Raw genomic sequence first — 18,779 nt, 5'->3', positions numbered from 1 at the left:
AAACTGATCGACCTTGCAGTGTCCCTGAGCAATTAGCTTTCTATTCGATCTACATATGTATATAACACGGTTTGCTTTCTTTGATATCGGTGCAAAATGATTTCCGCAGTAGCTAACGATAATATCAGTTAGTCGACGGGCCGACTATAGTGACTAGATTCCTTTCAGCTTGCCGCTTCCCAACATACAAATGGCAAAGAAAACAATCTGAATATTATCAAAAAATGTATATAACTATATTTGCAATATTTAAAATACAAAAATTATGGAAAAATCGAAAACGGAAACTAATAGTTTGTACAGCAAGAGTAATTCGAAAGTCCTTTAAAAGATACACTAAAGAGATTGGAAAGAAAAGTGACTTTGCAGAGTAACTTAAAAGCACCGCACTTAAGTAATACGACTTGTGTTCATTTATACCAAGTGAACAGTTATATATATTCAGTTTTCATTTCTCTGTTTCATTTGCTATGAACAATATTCTCATAATAGCAATATAATATATAATTTCAACAGCTTTTTTCATCTTAAGTAAATATATGTATATATTTGTTTTCTGTTAATAGACAATGTTTATATTATTGTTAATATTTTCAATTGAATTTCGACAATATTTATTTTTTGCCAATTTTTTTTGTGAATTTTTTACTACTTTAGACTGGAAACATTTACATACATTCATTTTCGCATTAGTTTCAATAGTGTTTTCTCCGAATGTCTATTTTAAAGAACTTATCCATATTGATGGTCAGTTTACAAATTGTTTTTTCTTTTATGTTTTTTTTTTCCTTTTTTTTTTGATAATTTACATTCAATTTAAAAAGTTAACTTTTGTATATTTTCATAACTTTTGACTCCTGTTTTTATATTCTTTTTTTGCATATATATTTCATCATCCCTAATATTATTTATATGTCATATATATTTACAAATTGTATTTCCTAATTATAGTTTGCATTTATTCATTCATGTTTTTTAATTAACATTCTTAATTGTTTGTTAGTCATAGAAAACAAAGCGATAAACTGGAATCTTTAAATCTTTTAAACTAAAAGTTAAGTAGATAGTGACGAGATTTCTGAAAGAAATTTAAAATTACGAAAGCAAATATAGAATACTTTTTGGAATGTATTAGGGTTTAGGAAAAATTTAGATACTGAAAATTACTTTGAGAGAGGCAAGTAGCTAGCGAAAAACTGTATAGGAAGAGATAAAATTCATGGCCGTATAATTGTTACTAATCTAAAGGGGCAAAAGTAAGAAAATTTACAAAAAAATATCAAAGTAAAGAGGTGGAACTTTATTGAAATAAAACCTTCTCCCAAATAATCGCTTACTTAAAAAGGAACAAAATTGTACTGGCAACAATTTGGTAAAAAAATAAACGTTTTGCTTAACACGAATCTTAGACCAGTTAGTGATGCAATTAGTAGCATATTTAAATTTTACGGTAGTATTTTGCATTGTAACTTTATATCCTAGAAAAACGCTGTATCTTTTGGGAAAGGTGCAATGATAGACACGTTACATATTTCTGCGCTACCGAACATCAGCGTTATTTAAGGTCGCTAAAAATTCCATTTACTCCACTGACTGGCCTCCTGTATGACTTCATTACACCCTACCTTCAAGAATGGCATAATTCACTTCTTCCTAAGATACAACGCAGATAATAATTTGTGTAAAAAGGAAGCATTCATCAATTAATTTAAGGAAATTCGTAATTCCAAGCCCCAGAGATAATAAATACCAAACAAGAAATGTTATCCGTCGCTTGCTAACTGTCTGCCTGTCTATTTCTTTATCCATTTTGTGTTACAACATAAAAAATATGATATTCATCTTTTGACACATCTACACATACAAATATACACAAGAAAAGGACGGGCCACAAATAAAACATTGCATAGAAAATAAATATACAATTCAAGCAAATCACATTTCCATTTTTATACGAGTACTCTTAATAATAATGGAATAATATCAGAGTAACGTTTCCCTTGCGATGGTATACATACTCGTACATAAGTAATTCGACTAAGAAAACGAAAAGGAGTAAAATACAACAAATGATTGACTGAATTTCTCATCTTAAAGATACACATTACACATAGTATAAGTAGGAAAAATCTACGCACTGGTGTCATCTAATTTTCAATGTTGACCTCATGAAAATTTATTGACAAATTGCCATCTTTGTGTCTCTAATTCGGTGTTACAGCGTTCGGCTGTGATGCCACGCTCATGGACGTAGAGCGAGTCCAGGCATATATTCATTTTGGCATGTTGTATGAAGCCTCCTTCTCGCAATTTCCACATTTGATTTTCCGAATCATCGCAGAATTTCAGCACAACATGCGAGCTACGTATGAAATTGACTAGAGTCAGACACATGTCGTGATGTTTGATTTGACCGCGTTTTGTTATTGTCCAGTCTTGATTACCGCCTGTGTTGTGGCAAGTGTAGAGTCCTGTAAGGCAGAAGTAAAGTTAGAAATTAGTAAGTAAGATCTAAGCGATGACAGCTGAAAGGAGAGAAAATGTGGTGAAAAGTGATTTTTTAAAATACTGTATAAATCGATTTTGATGCGGGTGGAATCTCAATTTGATAGCCCAATGAGCAGTACTAAAATATATAATACAGCTTCACATCCTGTACCAGAGTCCTTGGAGTTATTAGTCAACAAACTGCAGATCAGCAGAATAATATTGGTGGAAATGAAAAATAAAAACATGCAAAAAACAGATTGAAAAAATATACAACCTAGGAAATTATTTTACTAAGCAAGCCTAAGGAATAATGTGCTTCAAACTCCCCAGTTTTTGACAACGCCTTTCAAACAAATACTTCCGAAGTTATATGCGACTAAGCAACTGTCGGTTTTGTCGTGTTTATGTGAATTTTCACATCCTTTTTTTTTTTGCTGGTGAACATAAGCAACAGCTCTACCAAATCCTATCTCCACCTCCTCGTGAAGATCACCAGGAGTTCTTTCTTAATGAAAAACTGCAGACGGAAAAGGATGAAAGCGAATCTCCCATACCAACTGTTCCTACAGGCTAAGAGTTGGGTAGGAATGACAGAATGCGCTCCCTGTACAGAAAATGAGCAGCTAGTCGTTATCATATGCCAATATAAGGTTCATGTAACAGTGTTACAAGAGATGTGCTGGACTGGGACCGGTTTCCTGAGAAGAGCCACTCTATGCTATAGCGGCCATCATATGCTATAGCGGCCATCCAGTAAACCATGTGCTTGGACCAGGTTTCCTATTGAGCTAAAATAAGACACCTACTATTATCGGCTTGAAAATATAAGCGAACGATTATGCACTGTTTCCGAGGCAATGTTCGAAATGCAAGCCTCATTAATAATAATAATCGGTGGCGCAATAATCGAATAGGATCAGCGCCTTGAAGTGTGTTAGAGAACTTCATTCGTAACGGTACACTACAGCACAATGTAGGAGGTAATGTCGTCAGCATTGTGTTCGCCCGAGATTATTAACCTGATTTGATTCAGGTACTCATTCACAGCTGAGTTGACTGGTATTCGACGTCAAATTACGATACAAATTCCACTGTCGCCAGTGAGATTTGAATCGCGACCTTCCATACGACAGCCTTATGCTCTAACCACTCAGCTTTCCGGACACAGCACAAGCCTCATTAACGAAACAAAATAGCTGCGGAAAACGGTTCATAAATAAACATGGGCCTCTTCAGACGGGATATCGATGCCGCAATAACCGCAGTTAACAGAGGTATTGGAGATGATGCACCGGCAAATGATCTTCACAACCAACTGAAGAATGTTATCATTGGTAAGGTCAAAAGCAAAACCAGCCACACAAAAAAAAAAATTCCGAACGACTGGTTCGACAATTAATGGAGAGTGCCAATGGAGCGGAAGAATGCTGCATACGGAATGCTGCTGACGTTGTAGTACAACAATTATAAAGGTATCACGTTGCTGAATATCACCTATAAGAAGTTCTAAATGTACAAGATAATTATCCAGGTAGTCGCTATTTATCCCTTGGAGACTTGGCTTCTCGAAAATTGTGAACTCTTAGTGACGTTGTAGATAAGAATATTTCCAAAAATTTTTGGTCCCCCACATGAGGATGACCAAGACCGCCTGGTTGCGGATAAAATCCAGCTTAATAGGTTCCGATGGGCGGGCCATTTAATCCGTATGGGTAAAGTTGATCCAACACGGAAAGTCAAAAAAGGCAATACATATGGTAGAGAATAAAGTGAACACCAGATAGCTTTTAAGGACACCAAATTGGTTGACCTCGGAACAAAACTGGGATGCCTTGAGTTCCATACTAAGACAAGCCTGGACCGGATAACGGTTGTTAGAAGATGATGATGAAGAACATAACAACAAAGGTTTTGGGACCTGTCATAAGAATAGTTGGGCACTAAACATCTAATTTGGCCGACTACATTGCAATTAGACGTAAACTTCAGAGGGGTCTTCTGAATGTGCTTAACAAAAAGGAAACTCCACCCGATGATGGATATTGGGCCGCCATTAAAAGTACCCTTACCTCTAACCGCCCGTTACCACCTTGACGATGTGAGGTAGCCTGTAATAGTTCACTATTACATTGAAAATGTCCAGGACATGAGTGTGGAAACTAATAATTTGCACCCTTCAGCTGGTAAGATGTCACAGACTTAGCATCTACCCGTGACTTTGAGCAGACATGTTGTCACCGAAGCGCAAATGTCACCAGATACGACCTGCACTGTTCGCCGATGACAAAGTCAGCCAGAAGGGGGGGGGGGGGAGGAAGTGGAGAACTGAAAATCGGCGTCTGTGAGTGTCTTTTTTTGACTAAATCATGCAGAAAATATGATAGAAGCAAAAGGCGTAATAGGACGAAGCTTAAGTCATAAATGAAAACTCTGCCTGTCAGAAACTCCGCCTCTACAAAACAGAAAGTGGAAGAAATGTAAGCTGGTGATGTTGGCGCAACAGGTCTAATACCAGTATGTGAAAACTGTTAGGGGGAGACACTGTAAAAGAAAGCAAAGCTCCTTGGAAATGAAGACATGTACAAACATGCATGTTGTTGTTTCCTGCCCGCGTTCGAGAGAAGAATCCTCCGAGGAATTTTTGGCCTTCTACATGAGGATGGACGATTACGTAGCCTATACAATGACGAAATCTATGAGCGATACCATGACCGTCCGGTTGTGCATAAAATCCGGCTCAATAGGTTACGGTGGGCGGGTCATTTAATACGTATGGATGAGGATGATCCCACCTAGAAAGTCTATCGGGGCAATATCTATGGTAGAAAAAGAAGACGAGGCAGACCCTGCCTAAGATGGAGTGAAAGGAGCGTAGATCAGGACGCCAGACAGCTTTTAGGGATATCGAATTGGCGGACCTCGGCGGAAAACCGGGATGTCTGGAGTTCCTTATTAAGGCAGGCCTAGACTGGATACCGGTTGTTGCGCCGTTGATGATGAATATAACAAAGATACAACAATGGAAAACATAAACAGCTAAAAATCGTCTAATTAGTGAGATAACGAGATCTGCTCGGTGGATCAGGCGAGTGTACAATCAATGTTTTCGAATGGCTAGTCTTTAGGCGAATTTTAAGTCGAGTGAAAGAGGATGATCTGTGGCAGAAGTTTTACTTTTTAGACGCTGAACCGAAAGGCGCCATCCACATTAAAATTCAAAGTTTCAGTACTATGCCCGTGCAGAGAAAGGACTATAGCTAAATTCTCCTACTCGAAGGCGTGGGAAACGACTGGCTGGAAATCATCGAAGCCTATAAGAGGAATGTCTTGCGAAATTGGAGGATGCGGTCGTTGAACTGGGAAGATTGAAAGCAGAGAATTCTGGAAGAGCGACACCGAAGGGACATTCTTTTAAACTATCTGGGAAAGATGCAGAAAATTTGAGAGACTGAACAGCATGATTCGTTGAGAAAAATTGTCGCTTGCCATAACAATTCGTTTTTCCTAAAATCTGAAGCTGTAAAAGAAGTTAGTAACTGTTCACTTTTATATATCTGTATTATGTTTTCATCAAAGGCGCCCAACGTGGGGTCTGATATATCTATAAGTGGTTAAAGCGCTGGGTTATTATAACGGAAGCTCGCGGTTCAAATCTCACTGGTGGCAGCGGGATTTATTATCGTGACTGGATGACGGATATCAGTCGATTCAGCTTTGGATGAGTACTTGTGTCAAATCAAGGTAATAATCTCGGGCTAGCGCTATGCTGACCATATTGTTCCTACAGTAGTGCACCGTTACAGTCTTGAATGAAGTATTCTAATACGTTTCAAAGCTCTGATCCAATATGGATTGTCATTATTATCATTATTATCGAAGTTGATTTATTAATATCCGTTTAATTGATGAAGCATTGAATTAGTTCTACAAATTAAAAGCAAAGGATGTTTCTCAAGGCGCCAAAAGGTAAAAATTACTAATCAATCTAGCTGCTTGCGAGGTTGTCAGTCAAAAGAATGGAGGTGTCTGACTGAAGAATAGCTTTCGTGCAAGCCTGTAAAAGTATCCATGGGATCGGACGAATTTTACGACTTTCATTTCATGTTCACGTCGACAAAATTGTTCCGCGAAATTCGATTGCAAAATTCGGATGTAAACTAAATCATGGAAGCCCAACAAGGACACGTAGCCCATATGAAGACACCACGGATGTTTTCACAAAAAGCAGAAACTTAGACAACCAGTTTTGAAACATTCCGTTATATTTAAATCAGCAATTGTACCTATACCATGCAATTGTTGTTTTGATATCTGGATAAATGACTGAATGAGCAACCGATTCCTTTCCCAAAAGTAGAAAAACAAAATGGATTTAAATAGGTTCAAATCACTTGCTGCAATACAAGGTTGATTCATCTCATAATATTTTCGACCCTGTGAGGAGTATACTATCAACGGACAAAAGTTCACAATTTTTGGGAATCAAAGGTTTTATTTTTGTTGAGTTTATATCTCGCCACATATTGGGTAGGGGAAAAAGAAATATCGTATTTGTGATCGAAATTTGACGCTTTATTTAACGCACTTAGAATTATCCGATTTAAGTCAAATATGCGTCGTTGCCATTTCGATGGCAACTTCATTATCCCCCCGTTATAAAACCCACCCTCCTTATTTGCAAAAAATCAGACAGCCAGCTTTCGCAAGCATCTTTTGAGAGCAACTTAGTAGCACCAAGAGCATTTTGCATGGACCGAAAGAGATGGTAATCACTTGTTGCCAGGTCCTGACTATACGGTGGGTCTAATAGGACATCCTACCTGAGCTCCCGTAGCTTCTGGCGGATCATCAAAGATGTGTGAGGCCGAGCGATGTGCTGGTGGAACACAACACTATTGCTATTGCCCAATTCTGGCCGCTTACGGTCAATCGCCTGCTTCAAACGGTCGAATTGCTCACAGCAGAGGACCGTATTGAGGGGCTGGCCATAGTTGAGCAGCTCATAGTGGATGATTCCCTTCCAATCCCACGAAACACACAGCAAAACCTTCCTGGCCATCAATCCGAGCTTGGCCATGGTTTGGGCCGGCTCGCCGCGCTTCGACCACGATCTTTTTCACTTGAGATTGTCGTACGTGATCCACTTTCCATTCCCAGTCACTATTCGCTTCAAAAATGGGTCGAATTCGTTCCGTTTCAGCAGTGCATCACAGGCGTTGATTCAGTGCAAGAGATTTTCTGCGTCAACTCGTGTGGCACCCAAACATCTAGCTTTTCTGGAATTCAATCTTCTGCAAATGGTTCCAAACGGTTTTATGGTCCTTACCCAGTTCCTGGCCAATCGAGCAAATGCTCACATACCAGTCTACTTGGATCATTTCGACGATTTTATCGGTTTCTTCGACGATTGGCCTACCAGTACGGGGTGTATCTTCGACATTCACTACACCAGAACGAAATCGACCGAACCAATGCTGTGCTGTGCCAATGATTACAGTATCGGGCCCATAAACTTCACAAATTTTTTCAGCTGCCTTCGTTGCATTTTTATCTGTCAGGTAGTAAAAACGTATAATATGACGAATTTCTTGCTTGGTGGACTCCATCTTTGACGCGCTATAACTTGAGACTGAAACGTACGATAACAACACTGTCACACTTGTAGCCCAGATTGTCGTCTTCAAATCGCCATATAGTATGGTCCGATGCGATAAGTACAACACAAGATTTGTTTAAGTGTCGCTATCTATTGACAAAATAGGATTTTTTTTTTCCTCAACCCTATATAATAAGGGATCATTTCAGGAGCCATCAAGATTAGTATTTCCACCCATTTTATCGGAAGCGTGCCAGTAACGGCTGCTCACTATTGTATTCGTCGAGAAATAAAATTGAGTTCAAGAAATTTCATCCTTGTAGCAATGTGGGGATCAGAATTTCGTGCCAATAAAACAAGAGGTATGAATATCATGACCGTCGATAGATTTACGAACTCTTAAAAAAGCGCAAGGAGGAGTTTGTAGTCTACCACTCATTACTTCGTAGCTTTCAGGGTTTAGTCGACACTTTAGGAACGGTGACTCAAAAAATTCGTTTGTAGCCCTATCTGAACTTAGTTTTCATTTTGGTGTATTCTCCGAGAAGTCACCGAGTCTCCTACTGGAATATTCCAGGATATTATACTGCTAAAGATACAAATTTATGTAAACAAGTTTTGGTTTTATGTCGGTACATTCGAGCTTTTAATCACTGTGGAGTTTAAGGATAATCCAGTTGGTAAATATTTCATGAAGTGTATATCTACTTCTACATTAGTTTACTACTCTCAAAGATAAATTTTATTCAGTCAACATCTCAAGAAATATGAGTCTGTAAAACTCTCTTTTGTAAGACAAACAAGCTAGAAGCTATCTAAAGGAAGAGATATTTATGTTTTATATAAAAAAAATACAAACAGGAAGGAAACATTCAAAAGGGTTATATTAACAACTATACTTTCCACCACGGAAGTACATGAGTAAAATAAGTAAAGAAATAAAGTAAGATATAGGAGTTGTTCGTACTTACCTACGATACCGTCAATAAGGTGTCCCAGCGTGTCTAAGCAAAAATGGTTTTGTCTCAACGTTCCTACGTTTTGTGTTTCAGGCACTTGAAGTTCAGGATAAACATTCTCTAAATACCATTTGAATGGCTTACAATGTAGTTTATCTCTTAATGCTAATCTATCTTCAATGCTGTGAAAGATAAAAAAGAAATATTTTAAAGAGCTCTCTCTACGTAGTTAATTATTTTCAAGAGATATATTTTGTATTGCCGGAAGGATATTCATGAGATTTTATTAAAGAGCAAGTAAACACCAACGAAAGCTTTCAAACGCTCATTGCAAAAGAAAAGTTATAAATAAAGTGAAAGGAAGATGCGGGGACATCTTCCCGACGATATTTGATATACAATTCTTTCTCTCATGGTTTCTTCTTTAGAGTGTAGAACTCCGTGCAAAAGGCATGAAACCGTGTTCTTTTGAGTCGTTCCATTGCCAAACTTCATCCATTTCATAGGAAATGCGTAGGAAGCAGTGTGTGTAAATTACAGGAAAGAAAAAAAGACGCTGGGATGATTGACCGGTCGATTGTCGAATTCGTTACCCAGTTTCTAATCGCGGTTCGTCATGGGTCCTTGTGTTCGTCATGAATGTTTATATTCGCCTTTGTGCTGTTCCAATGCTTTAGATCTACCATCACACAGCATTGTGTATGATAGCAATGAAGCTCAAGTGTAGCTCCATAGAACATCAAAGTGGAAAAAAACAATTCCAAAAGCCTGTGCGGATGTCCTATATTTCACAGGAGCCATATACTTTGCAGTCAACTTATATTTGGTTATATAGATTTTAGTGGCCATTGCTTCGTGCCGGGAGCAATTCGGGATTAGTTTGATCAAATAATGCATTCCATAGTGTTTATTTACCTTAAATTTCTCCGCATATTGCACATTATTGAACGCATTCGGGCGAATTGATCATGACATGGGGAAATGATCTTTCGCATCATGAACTCGAGAAGTTCAAGGCCACATTTAGTGAGACCGGCTATTCGAGAGACCGCTGATGGTTAGGGTAAATCATTTTTGGTTGAGATTTCGGTCGTGTACGTATTTCTTTTAGATAACTGCACGAAGAGGAGAAGTATTGGCGACATTCGTCGAACCTTGTCCGGACGGATTGAACCCGCTAAGTTACTGTAAAAGGAAATTTTGACATTTTGAGGAGATTGTAGCTCGGAGGACTTCTCCATGATTAAGAGTTTAGTGCCGTTTTCGCGGATTGTTGGTGGATTTTGTAACCTGAAAACGTTCAAAGCCAGCGACCAAGCGTCATGAGAGGCAAAAAACGAAAACTTTGTTTTTATCGTGTGTAAAATTTAAATCGCAACCAAAAAAAAAGTCATTAACAGTGTTGAGTGTCTTTCCGGCGTCGGTTTCGCTTAAGATTGTGTAACATCGAGGGTAGGCACTTGTGGAATTATACATAGTTTAGGAAGAGTTCTACGTTCAGCGTAGAGGAGACGCTATGCTAGTTTCGACCCCAAGTGTATTTCTTGATTTTCTTTTCGATTTTTGTGAAGTGATGTACGATTCCGAAGAAATACTGTTCGCAAAGGAGTGTTGACTGAACTGTATCATTGGCCGGTTATAATTAGCGTGTTTAATATTTAAGCGACTCTGTGCTTCTTCAGTAATTTCAGAGTCTTATTGCTCGGTCCGGTAAACGAGCAGCCCGCAAGTAGCGTGCGCATAAACAGAATTTCGAGATATGATAAATTTTACCTCAATTAATTTCCACTTTATCCATAATCATTCATTTTAACACGCAGAGGTCTGGGTGGAATCGTAAGATTTTCATTTTTTATTCTTCCGATTTTCTTAATTCTTTCAATTTTCTTATTTATCATTCCCTTTTAAGTCAGTCAGTATAAATCAGGACCGCTGTGTTTGCATGGCGGAGCTCTGATTGTGGTCCCAAAACCAATCCGTGTCCGAAGAGGACCGTGGGAATATGCCTTCACGACAGGTACTCACGTTAAAACTCCCAGGACTTTCATTCCCTTTTAATTCCCTTTTAAGTTATAATTTTTAAATTTTTAGTTATTTTACATTAAAAATGTCATCTTTTTTAAATATTATTTAAATTCATTTATTCTTTTAAATCGTATTACTCATTATCTATATGCTATATTGGATTCTCCTTTTTTGAACTGACGCTTGAATAAGAGATATGAGATAATTTGTCAATTTGAGGATTTCCTTCATTTCTCCATCTCCTTGACCCCGCAAACTCGTATACATTAGAGACATCCTCTAAAATAGTGGCCGGAGGATGTGAAAGAGGGAAGGGAACCTTAGGGGCCACACTTCATTGAAAATGTGAGGCAGAGGAAACAACGATTTAGGCTGTGATCCGTCGTGGATTTCTTCTCCTCGATCGCGACACTCGGATCAGTAGACTCACGGGTCCACGCGCGCGGTCGAGTTTTTTTTTATTTTCCAGGTTTAGTTCTCGTTCCCTTCCCTTGCTCATTTGGTTATTTTTAGATCCAGTGCGGACCCACGCATCAATATAGATGCGTTGATTTTGTAAAAATAACACGTGAGGGATCGAAGTGTTTAAAGGCCACTCCCAGGCGGGATCATATTCAACCATATTAACCATGTGTTGATTGAACGCGGTCAATACTCAGCCTTGACGAACGTCAGAACGTATGGGAGGGGGCTATATAGACTCGCCATGGCATGATGCTTGGGGCTCGAATAGCAACACCCTCGTGAATTACCTTTGACAATCAGATGAGAGTGATAAGTAATAGTCATCCTTAAAAAAATCTGGATTCCGGAATAACCGCGGCTAACAGAGGTGAGACATCCACAAAATATCTTCATAGCCACCCGGAAAATGCTATCATTGATAACACCACAAATATATGTATCTGGCTTTAGTCGCATAAAAAGCCGAAACGACTGCTTTGATGATAGTTGTAAGCTAGCAGTGAAACGGAAGGAATTTTAAAGAGAACGGGCACGCGCAGAGATTTACCACAAATTCCGGCGTCGACTTCACGAGAGTCGAATTCGTGTGCAAAAAAAGCAAGCGTCGGAGAAAAAAAAACTTGATGAACTCGAGAAATAAAAGAAGCACCAGGTGCGCAGCTCTTACCAGCAAGTTGTATGCCATCCTAACAAAATAATGAGAGAAATCTGATTTCCGACTTTACAGGCGTATTGAAGCGATGGGTTCAGTATTTTAAAGAGTTCCTCAGTAACAAAAATGTTCGCAAGCTGCAGTTGACGCCAACAAGTACAGAAGCAATAGTCCGCGCATTTTATCGGATTAAAAATTAAAAGCCGCCAGAGGATGCTGTAATTATGAGCGAGTCTATTAATTATGGAGGCGACCAACTACACCGAGCTCATACGTAGAAAACAGATATTACTTAGAACCGTATTTATAGAGACATCAGGTTGCTTAGTGTCATTTATAAGATATTCTCCCTTATATTGCTAGGCAGAATAGCACTATACGCCCAGAACATCATCGGCCCATACCAAAGAGACGTCACTCCAGGCAGATCAGAACCAGGTTAAATGTTCTCTGTGCGGTGAACAATGGAAAAACTATTGGAATATGACCATCAGTTGCAACACTTCTTCATTAATTATAAGGCCGTCTATGATAGCATAGCCAGGGTAAAGCTGTACAAGAGGAGAGATAAAACTTTCGATACTTTTCACCGTCAAAAACGCTTTAAGACAAGGGAATACCCTGCCTACGTGTCCTGGGCCAAACCGTAAGTCCCTTTTTTGAATGCTTGGCTGCTATGCCCCAAACGAGGGGTCCGTGAACCAAAAACGTGGGAGTAGATTACTCTCCATTTTCCTCATATTCGAAACAATAATCTAGCTTTACCTCAAACTATTGGCGGTTTAAACTTGGATTGCCGTGTTTTTGCGGTTATAAGGGGAGGAGAAGTGTTTTCCACCTGTTGCCACTTTCGGTCACGCTGCTCCCAGGGCAGAGGTGAGGCAGCGTATGATAAGTTGCCTCTGCCCTGGACGAAACCGTTAGTCCTTCTTTTTGAAGTGAATACCCTTTAGTGCAGTGACGCAAAGTGGTCCGTGATGCAAATATATGGGTGAGGATGATCCAGCACAGAAAATCTATGGCTGATATCTATTGTAGGAAAAGAAGAAGTGGTTGAGGGAGGCAAGCAAGGCAGATAGCTTTTAAAGATATTAAATTGGTGGACCTCGATGGAAAACTGGGATGTCTGAAATTTCTTACTAAACAAGCCTAGATCGGACACTATACGGCATAGCTCTTTTCGGCACACCAAAGCAAAGGTGGAATTTCTTTTGCGCACCCTTTCTCCTATCTTTCAGCAGAGATTGCACCCCTTTGCGTTAATCAATCTGCTTCCGCGTTTTTGCAGTCAGCCAAGTTTTTAATGTGACCAATAACGGCGCGGTAGTCACCTTCGATGTGAGGACTGCCTTAAATACTACAAAATGGAGCAGAATAATTGTGGCTTTAGTCAAATTAAGCGCTTCCAATACCCTGAGAAGGAGGAGGGTATTGTGCTACCATTTGGACGGTGAACTTAGGACGTATAGAACAATCTGCAGGGTTTCATAAGGGTCGGTCATTGGTTCTCTTCTGTGGATAATAATGTATGACGGAATTTTGAAGTAGCAACTGCCCAAAGGGGTGACAATCATTAACTTCGCAGATCCACAAGATATTGAAGAGATCCAGGTCCTCACAAACGAGGCAATTTTTGAAATTAGATGTTAGCTAGAAGACATTGGTCTTGATGCTCAGAAGTGCAGAACCTAAAATCGAGGTAGTTTTGATCACCAAGTGAAGGAAGCATAAGTCAATAAAGGTCAGAATTGGCGTTCGCAATGAACGCTTAAATAGCTTGGAGTCACGATTGACCAAAGGCTGAAATTCAAGTTGCAGCTCGAGAATATAGCAGCAAAAGCTCATGCTCCAGGAGCAAATGCTCCTTATTTCCAGAGTTGTCAGTTCTATCATGCTTTAGGCAGTTCCAGTCTGAGCGTCGTCATTGAAGCTAGAAGCAAATAGACGAAAACTCGCAGTGCCATCCCAATTGCGCGTTTGCTTCGACATCTTAGTGAAAAAGGGTCGACGACTCTATGATCCATCATATGCAATCGACGAGTTCTGTACATATCGTCGGTAATTAGCATGAAGTGGACACGGAGGGTACCGTGCACACCTTTATCGCTTCGGACATGACGCGTCCCCATGTTGCCCGACATGTGCCATGATTCCGGAGTGTTATTTTTAATTGCCCGAGGTCCGCTGCACACAGAACTGAGGGGTAAATTGGTCCCGGGGCATGGTTGTCACCCGAGAATATTGTGGTTCACATATTAGCTTCTGAAACAGCTTTGAGGGTTTTGGTAAAATTAATGAACGTAATCCACAACCTGCTGAAGCATAATACCGAAATGGCAGTCCTGCGGGTTAAGCGAAGGAGAAGGAGGTGGCATTAGTGAGTACAAATCCCACATGACCATATGGTAGTAGTCAGCGGTAGGTTTTGAACCTTTCCAAATTTCGGACCGGTTTTAATAAGGTTTTCTTTTACATAAAACCTTAAATATGCAACACAAAAACTAAGAAAGTACAAATGACTATATGTCAATCATTCGGCTTTTCTCACTTTTTATGAAGTTCGTTAGAGTTACAATAAAAAGTTTGGTACCAAAAAGACTAACCCATGAAGCAGTAGCGCTGCAACGTTTTATTCCGGCAATAAATTCACTTCAAATACGTATATACTATATTTGTTTACTTACTTTCCAAACGGCACATTTTTCGCTAACGGCACAGCAGCATAATAATACTGTTTATATTCATCCATCCAAACTTCCGCTGCTCGCCGAGTATTTCGAGCGAAAACATTTCCACTTCCTCCAGGGAATGTATAAGGATGTCTTTTTCTGAACACATGTCCGACTCTACTGCATGGAATGATTTCCAAACTGCCACCGCATTGCCATACACGGAATGATATTTCCAGATTTTCCCCGCCCCAAACATCCATTTTCATGTCGTATTTTCCTAATTTCTCGAAATATTTCTTATTTATAACGAACAAGCCGCCAGCGATCATTGGCGTACGAATAGCTCTGGTTGGGTCTTTTGCGCGTTCTTGCCGTTCCTGTGGGTTCAAATATTCCCATTTGAACACCAAATTCCAATCGAATCCTCCACGCAAGTCGGATGATGCTCCGATATATTGGAATGTATCCATGCTGATTACATCTATTACAGGACATACTACACGAGTTGGGTCTTCGGCTACGCGATCCAAGAGTGGTTCTAACCATCTTTCGTTGCATTCAACGTGACTGTCCAGGAATGTAAGAACTTCAGCTTTTGCAGCTTCGGCACCACGAACACGAGAACGGACCAGCCCTTCCCGTTTGTCATTTCGAATGACGCGGACTTTGTTGATTTTAGCTAATTCCAAGCCGTCTTCAGCTGTAGATGGTGGAAGTGAATAAAAAGCCAATTAGTGTTAGAGAACATGAAACAAAATTTTGAAAATCCTTACGATTGTCACTAAAATCGTCCACCAACACAATTTCCTTGATTAAATGTTCGGGGCTTCGGTTTAGGACGCTGAAAGTACATATGTTCACATTAGAACACAGATCGCCTGCAAATATAGTATTTCCTATTCTCACCTCACTATTGTTCGGAGCAGGGTAGATCTGGCTTCGTTGTGGAATGTAATGATGACACTAGTTTCCGGTAAATCCTCGCTATATCCCTTTGTACGACACCTGCAAAGTAAGAAACATTATTAATTTTTGATTTTCATAAAAGTCCAATTCACTTTAGTACTAACAGGATGTGAAATGAAAAGATTGTCGTTCTTACAAATATCTTCATTAGTTGTAATTAAGTTGGGTATTAGCGAATGAGAATTGTAAACCCTTGAACTAGACAAACACGTAATGTAATTCAGACAACCTGACCCCAATCCAAAAAGACATGTTTATATCGCTCACTTCCTCGTATATTAATTCAGACTTTATCCAGTGATACGTAATAATCCTTATTTGTGGGTTTGGCTTTTATGGGGAGCAAATCAAATTACTATTCAAATCGTCAGCACAGGATAATACAGCTCAAATGACAGAGCTATTTCCGCGGATGAGCCTACAACAATTCCTTATAATCAAGCAACGGACGAATTGACATCGTCAAAATTTCACATGCATTTATAAAATAATATTTCAATCACGTTTAAGGCCTCCGCAGTCACGTTCTTAAACTTCATCTTTTGAAGCGAACTTACATGGAGTTGAAAAGCGTCAAGTAGGAGCGTATACGTAGCGAAGGTATGTCTCGTGTACTGTCTCCTTTCATGCTACATGCGATACCTTGCTAAGTGGTTGTAGATGAATGAAGACCCAACCAGCATTCTTCCTCGTGCCATATCAGTATCTTCACTGTTTTATTATCCCGTTATCATATGCACTCAGTGATATTAGACTCATATCTTACCTTCTGAGAACTTCTCGGTCGATTGTGGGTCATGCTGAACGCTTATGATGGCATAAAACTCACCGAGAGATTAGGTATGCAGACTATAAAGCAGGCGACGTAGGTCCTCAGCATGGCTTACTCAGATTTAGCATAAAATCCATCAATCAACGCATAAATATTCCATTATCAACCGATGTGAATTTTTATGTATGCGACATGAATTTATAATGCATCTTTTTACGATGGTTACAGTGGAATAGGAACTTCCTTGAGTCGGAATTACAGGAAATGTGTGGACGAGAATTAAAAGAAATGCCGATACCGAAAATACCGAATGTGACAATTTTGAAAATGGAGAACATTTTAGAGGTCAAACAGAATCTATACTTTTCCATGTAGTACGCGCTTCCGCCCTTGAGAGTCAATTTGGGAGCGTAGATGCAGAATAGGTAAGTTTAGTGTTCTATAATGCGGGGGAAAATTTCAGTTGTTAGAAAATTCATGAGGAATTTAAGGAGTTGTTCATGAATTATTGAAATTTTTAGTGACTACGAGTGGATGAACATTATGGTGCAATTATGAATTTAAAAAAAAATATAGCAAAACAATTTCCACATTTCTCCTCACAAATTAGAAGAGACCATTCGGACTTTAATGCAAATATTAATCAAGTCGGAAACCAGTTTCTGTTTCTTATACGTATATAAGAATATTTAAGTGAAAGTTTCTCCCATTTGCAATGTATATGGATACATGTACATATTATGTCAGACTATTCACTTTAGTGTGGTACTCCATTCAAAGCTTTACATTGCATACATTTACATAAGGTGACAATTTTAAACTATTACGACTTTATTAGTAATAATATGATTATTACCAAACTTGTGTAATGTCAGTCAATCTAACCAGAGAGCACATTTAATAATCTGTAACATTTCCCCTTTTTCTCCCGTTTTGACAGCCCTTAGCTTTCCCAATATACTCCTTCCAATTTCCGAATTCCCATCCCGACATTTGTTTATATCCAACATTCAACATTTAAAATGATTAATTATATTTATTTAAAAACCAACTTACAAAACTATCAACTGGTAGCTTTCCCCTTAACTTCAAAAGTCCATTTCCATTTGCACAATTCTAATTTGTATTTAATGACAATTTTTTAATAGGGCACACGAATATTCATCATCATGAACGGCGCAACAGGCCTGCCTTAAGAAGGAACTCCAGACATCCCGGTTTTGCGCCGAGGTCCACCAATTCGATATCCTTAAAAGCAGCCTGGTGTCCTGACCTACGCCATCGCTCCATCTTAGGCAGGGTCTGAATCGTCTTCTTTTTCTACCATAGATATTGCCCTTATCGACTTTCCGGGCTGGATCATTCTCATCCATTTGAATAGGTGATCCGTCCACCGCAGCCTGTTGAGCCGAATTTTACACAACCAATCAGACGTCGTAGTATCGCTCATCGTCCATCGTCACTTAGGGAGCCAAAAATTCTTTGGAGAATTTTTCTTTCGAACGCGGCCAAGAGCTGGAAATTTGTTTCTGCTAAGAACCAACGTCTCCGAGGAATACACAAGGAATGGCAAGATCATTGTCTTGTACAGTAAGAGCTTTGACCCTATGGTGAGACGTTTCGAGCGGAACAGTCTTTGTAAGCTGAAATAGGCACTGTTGGCTGACAACAACCGTGAGCGGATTTCATCATCGTACCTGTTAGCGGTTGTGATTTTCGACCCTAGATAGGAGAAACTATTAACAGTCTCAAAGTTGTAGTCTCCTATTTTTATTCTTCTCGTTTGATGTTATTGATTGGTTGGTTTTCGGTGCTGACGTTGCCACCATATATTTTGTCTTGCCTTCATTGATGTGCAATCCAAGATCTCGTGCCGCCTGCTCGATCTGGAAGAAGGCAGTTTGCACGTCTCGGGTGGTTCTTCCCATGATGTCGATATCGTCAGCAGAGGCCAGTAGTTGGGTGGATTTAAAGAGGATCGTACCTCTTTGCATTTACTTCAGCATCATGGATCACTTTCTCGAGGGCCAGGTTAAAGAGGACGCATGATAGGGCATCCCCTTGTCGTAGACCGTTGTTGATGTCGAATGGTCTTGAGAGTGATCCTGTTGCTTTTATCTGGCCTCGCACATTGGTCAGGGTCAGCCTAGTCAGTCTTATTAATTTCGTCGGGATACCGAAT

The 18,779-nt window shown here is 39.4% G+C and overlaps 1 protein-coding gene across 6 annotated transcripts in view; it reads right to left on the bottom strand.

Annotated features, from left to right (window-relative positions):
• Positions 1-212: 212 nt before the first annotated feature.
• Positions 213-18,779, bottom strand: part of LOC119651667 (polypeptide N-acetylgalactosaminyltransferase 2) — a 424,411-nt gene continuing 405,844 nt past the window's right edge. For all 6 annotated transcript variants that reach the window (XM_038055402.1, XM_038055393.1, XM_038055369.1 and 3 more), the window contains 5 exons: positions 15,766-15,864; positions 15,633-15,700; positions 14,872-15,559; positions 9,058-9,227; positions 213-2,471 (listed from right to left, as the gene is read on the bottom strand). In XM_038055402.1, coding sequence (XP_037911330.1) covers positions 2,167-2,471; positions 9,058-9,227; positions 14,872-15,559; positions 15,633-15,700; positions 15,766-15,864 — 1,330 coding nt within the window. In that variant the 3' untranslated portion in view covers positions 213-2,166. The remainder of the gene's footprint in view (positions 2,472-9,057; positions 9,228-14,871; positions 15,560-15,632; positions 15,701-15,765; positions 15,865-18,779) is intronic.

Source organism: Hermetia illucens, chromosome 1 (assembly GCF_905115235.1).
Source record: "Hermetia illucens chromosome 1, iHerIll2.2.curated.20191125, whole genome shotgun sequence".
NCBI lineage: Eukaryota > Metazoa > Arthropoda > Insecta > Diptera > Stratiomyidae > Hermetia > Hermetia illucens.
Note: the sequence above shows the minus strand (reverse complement) of the source record. Positions and strands in the feature narration are given on the sequence as shown.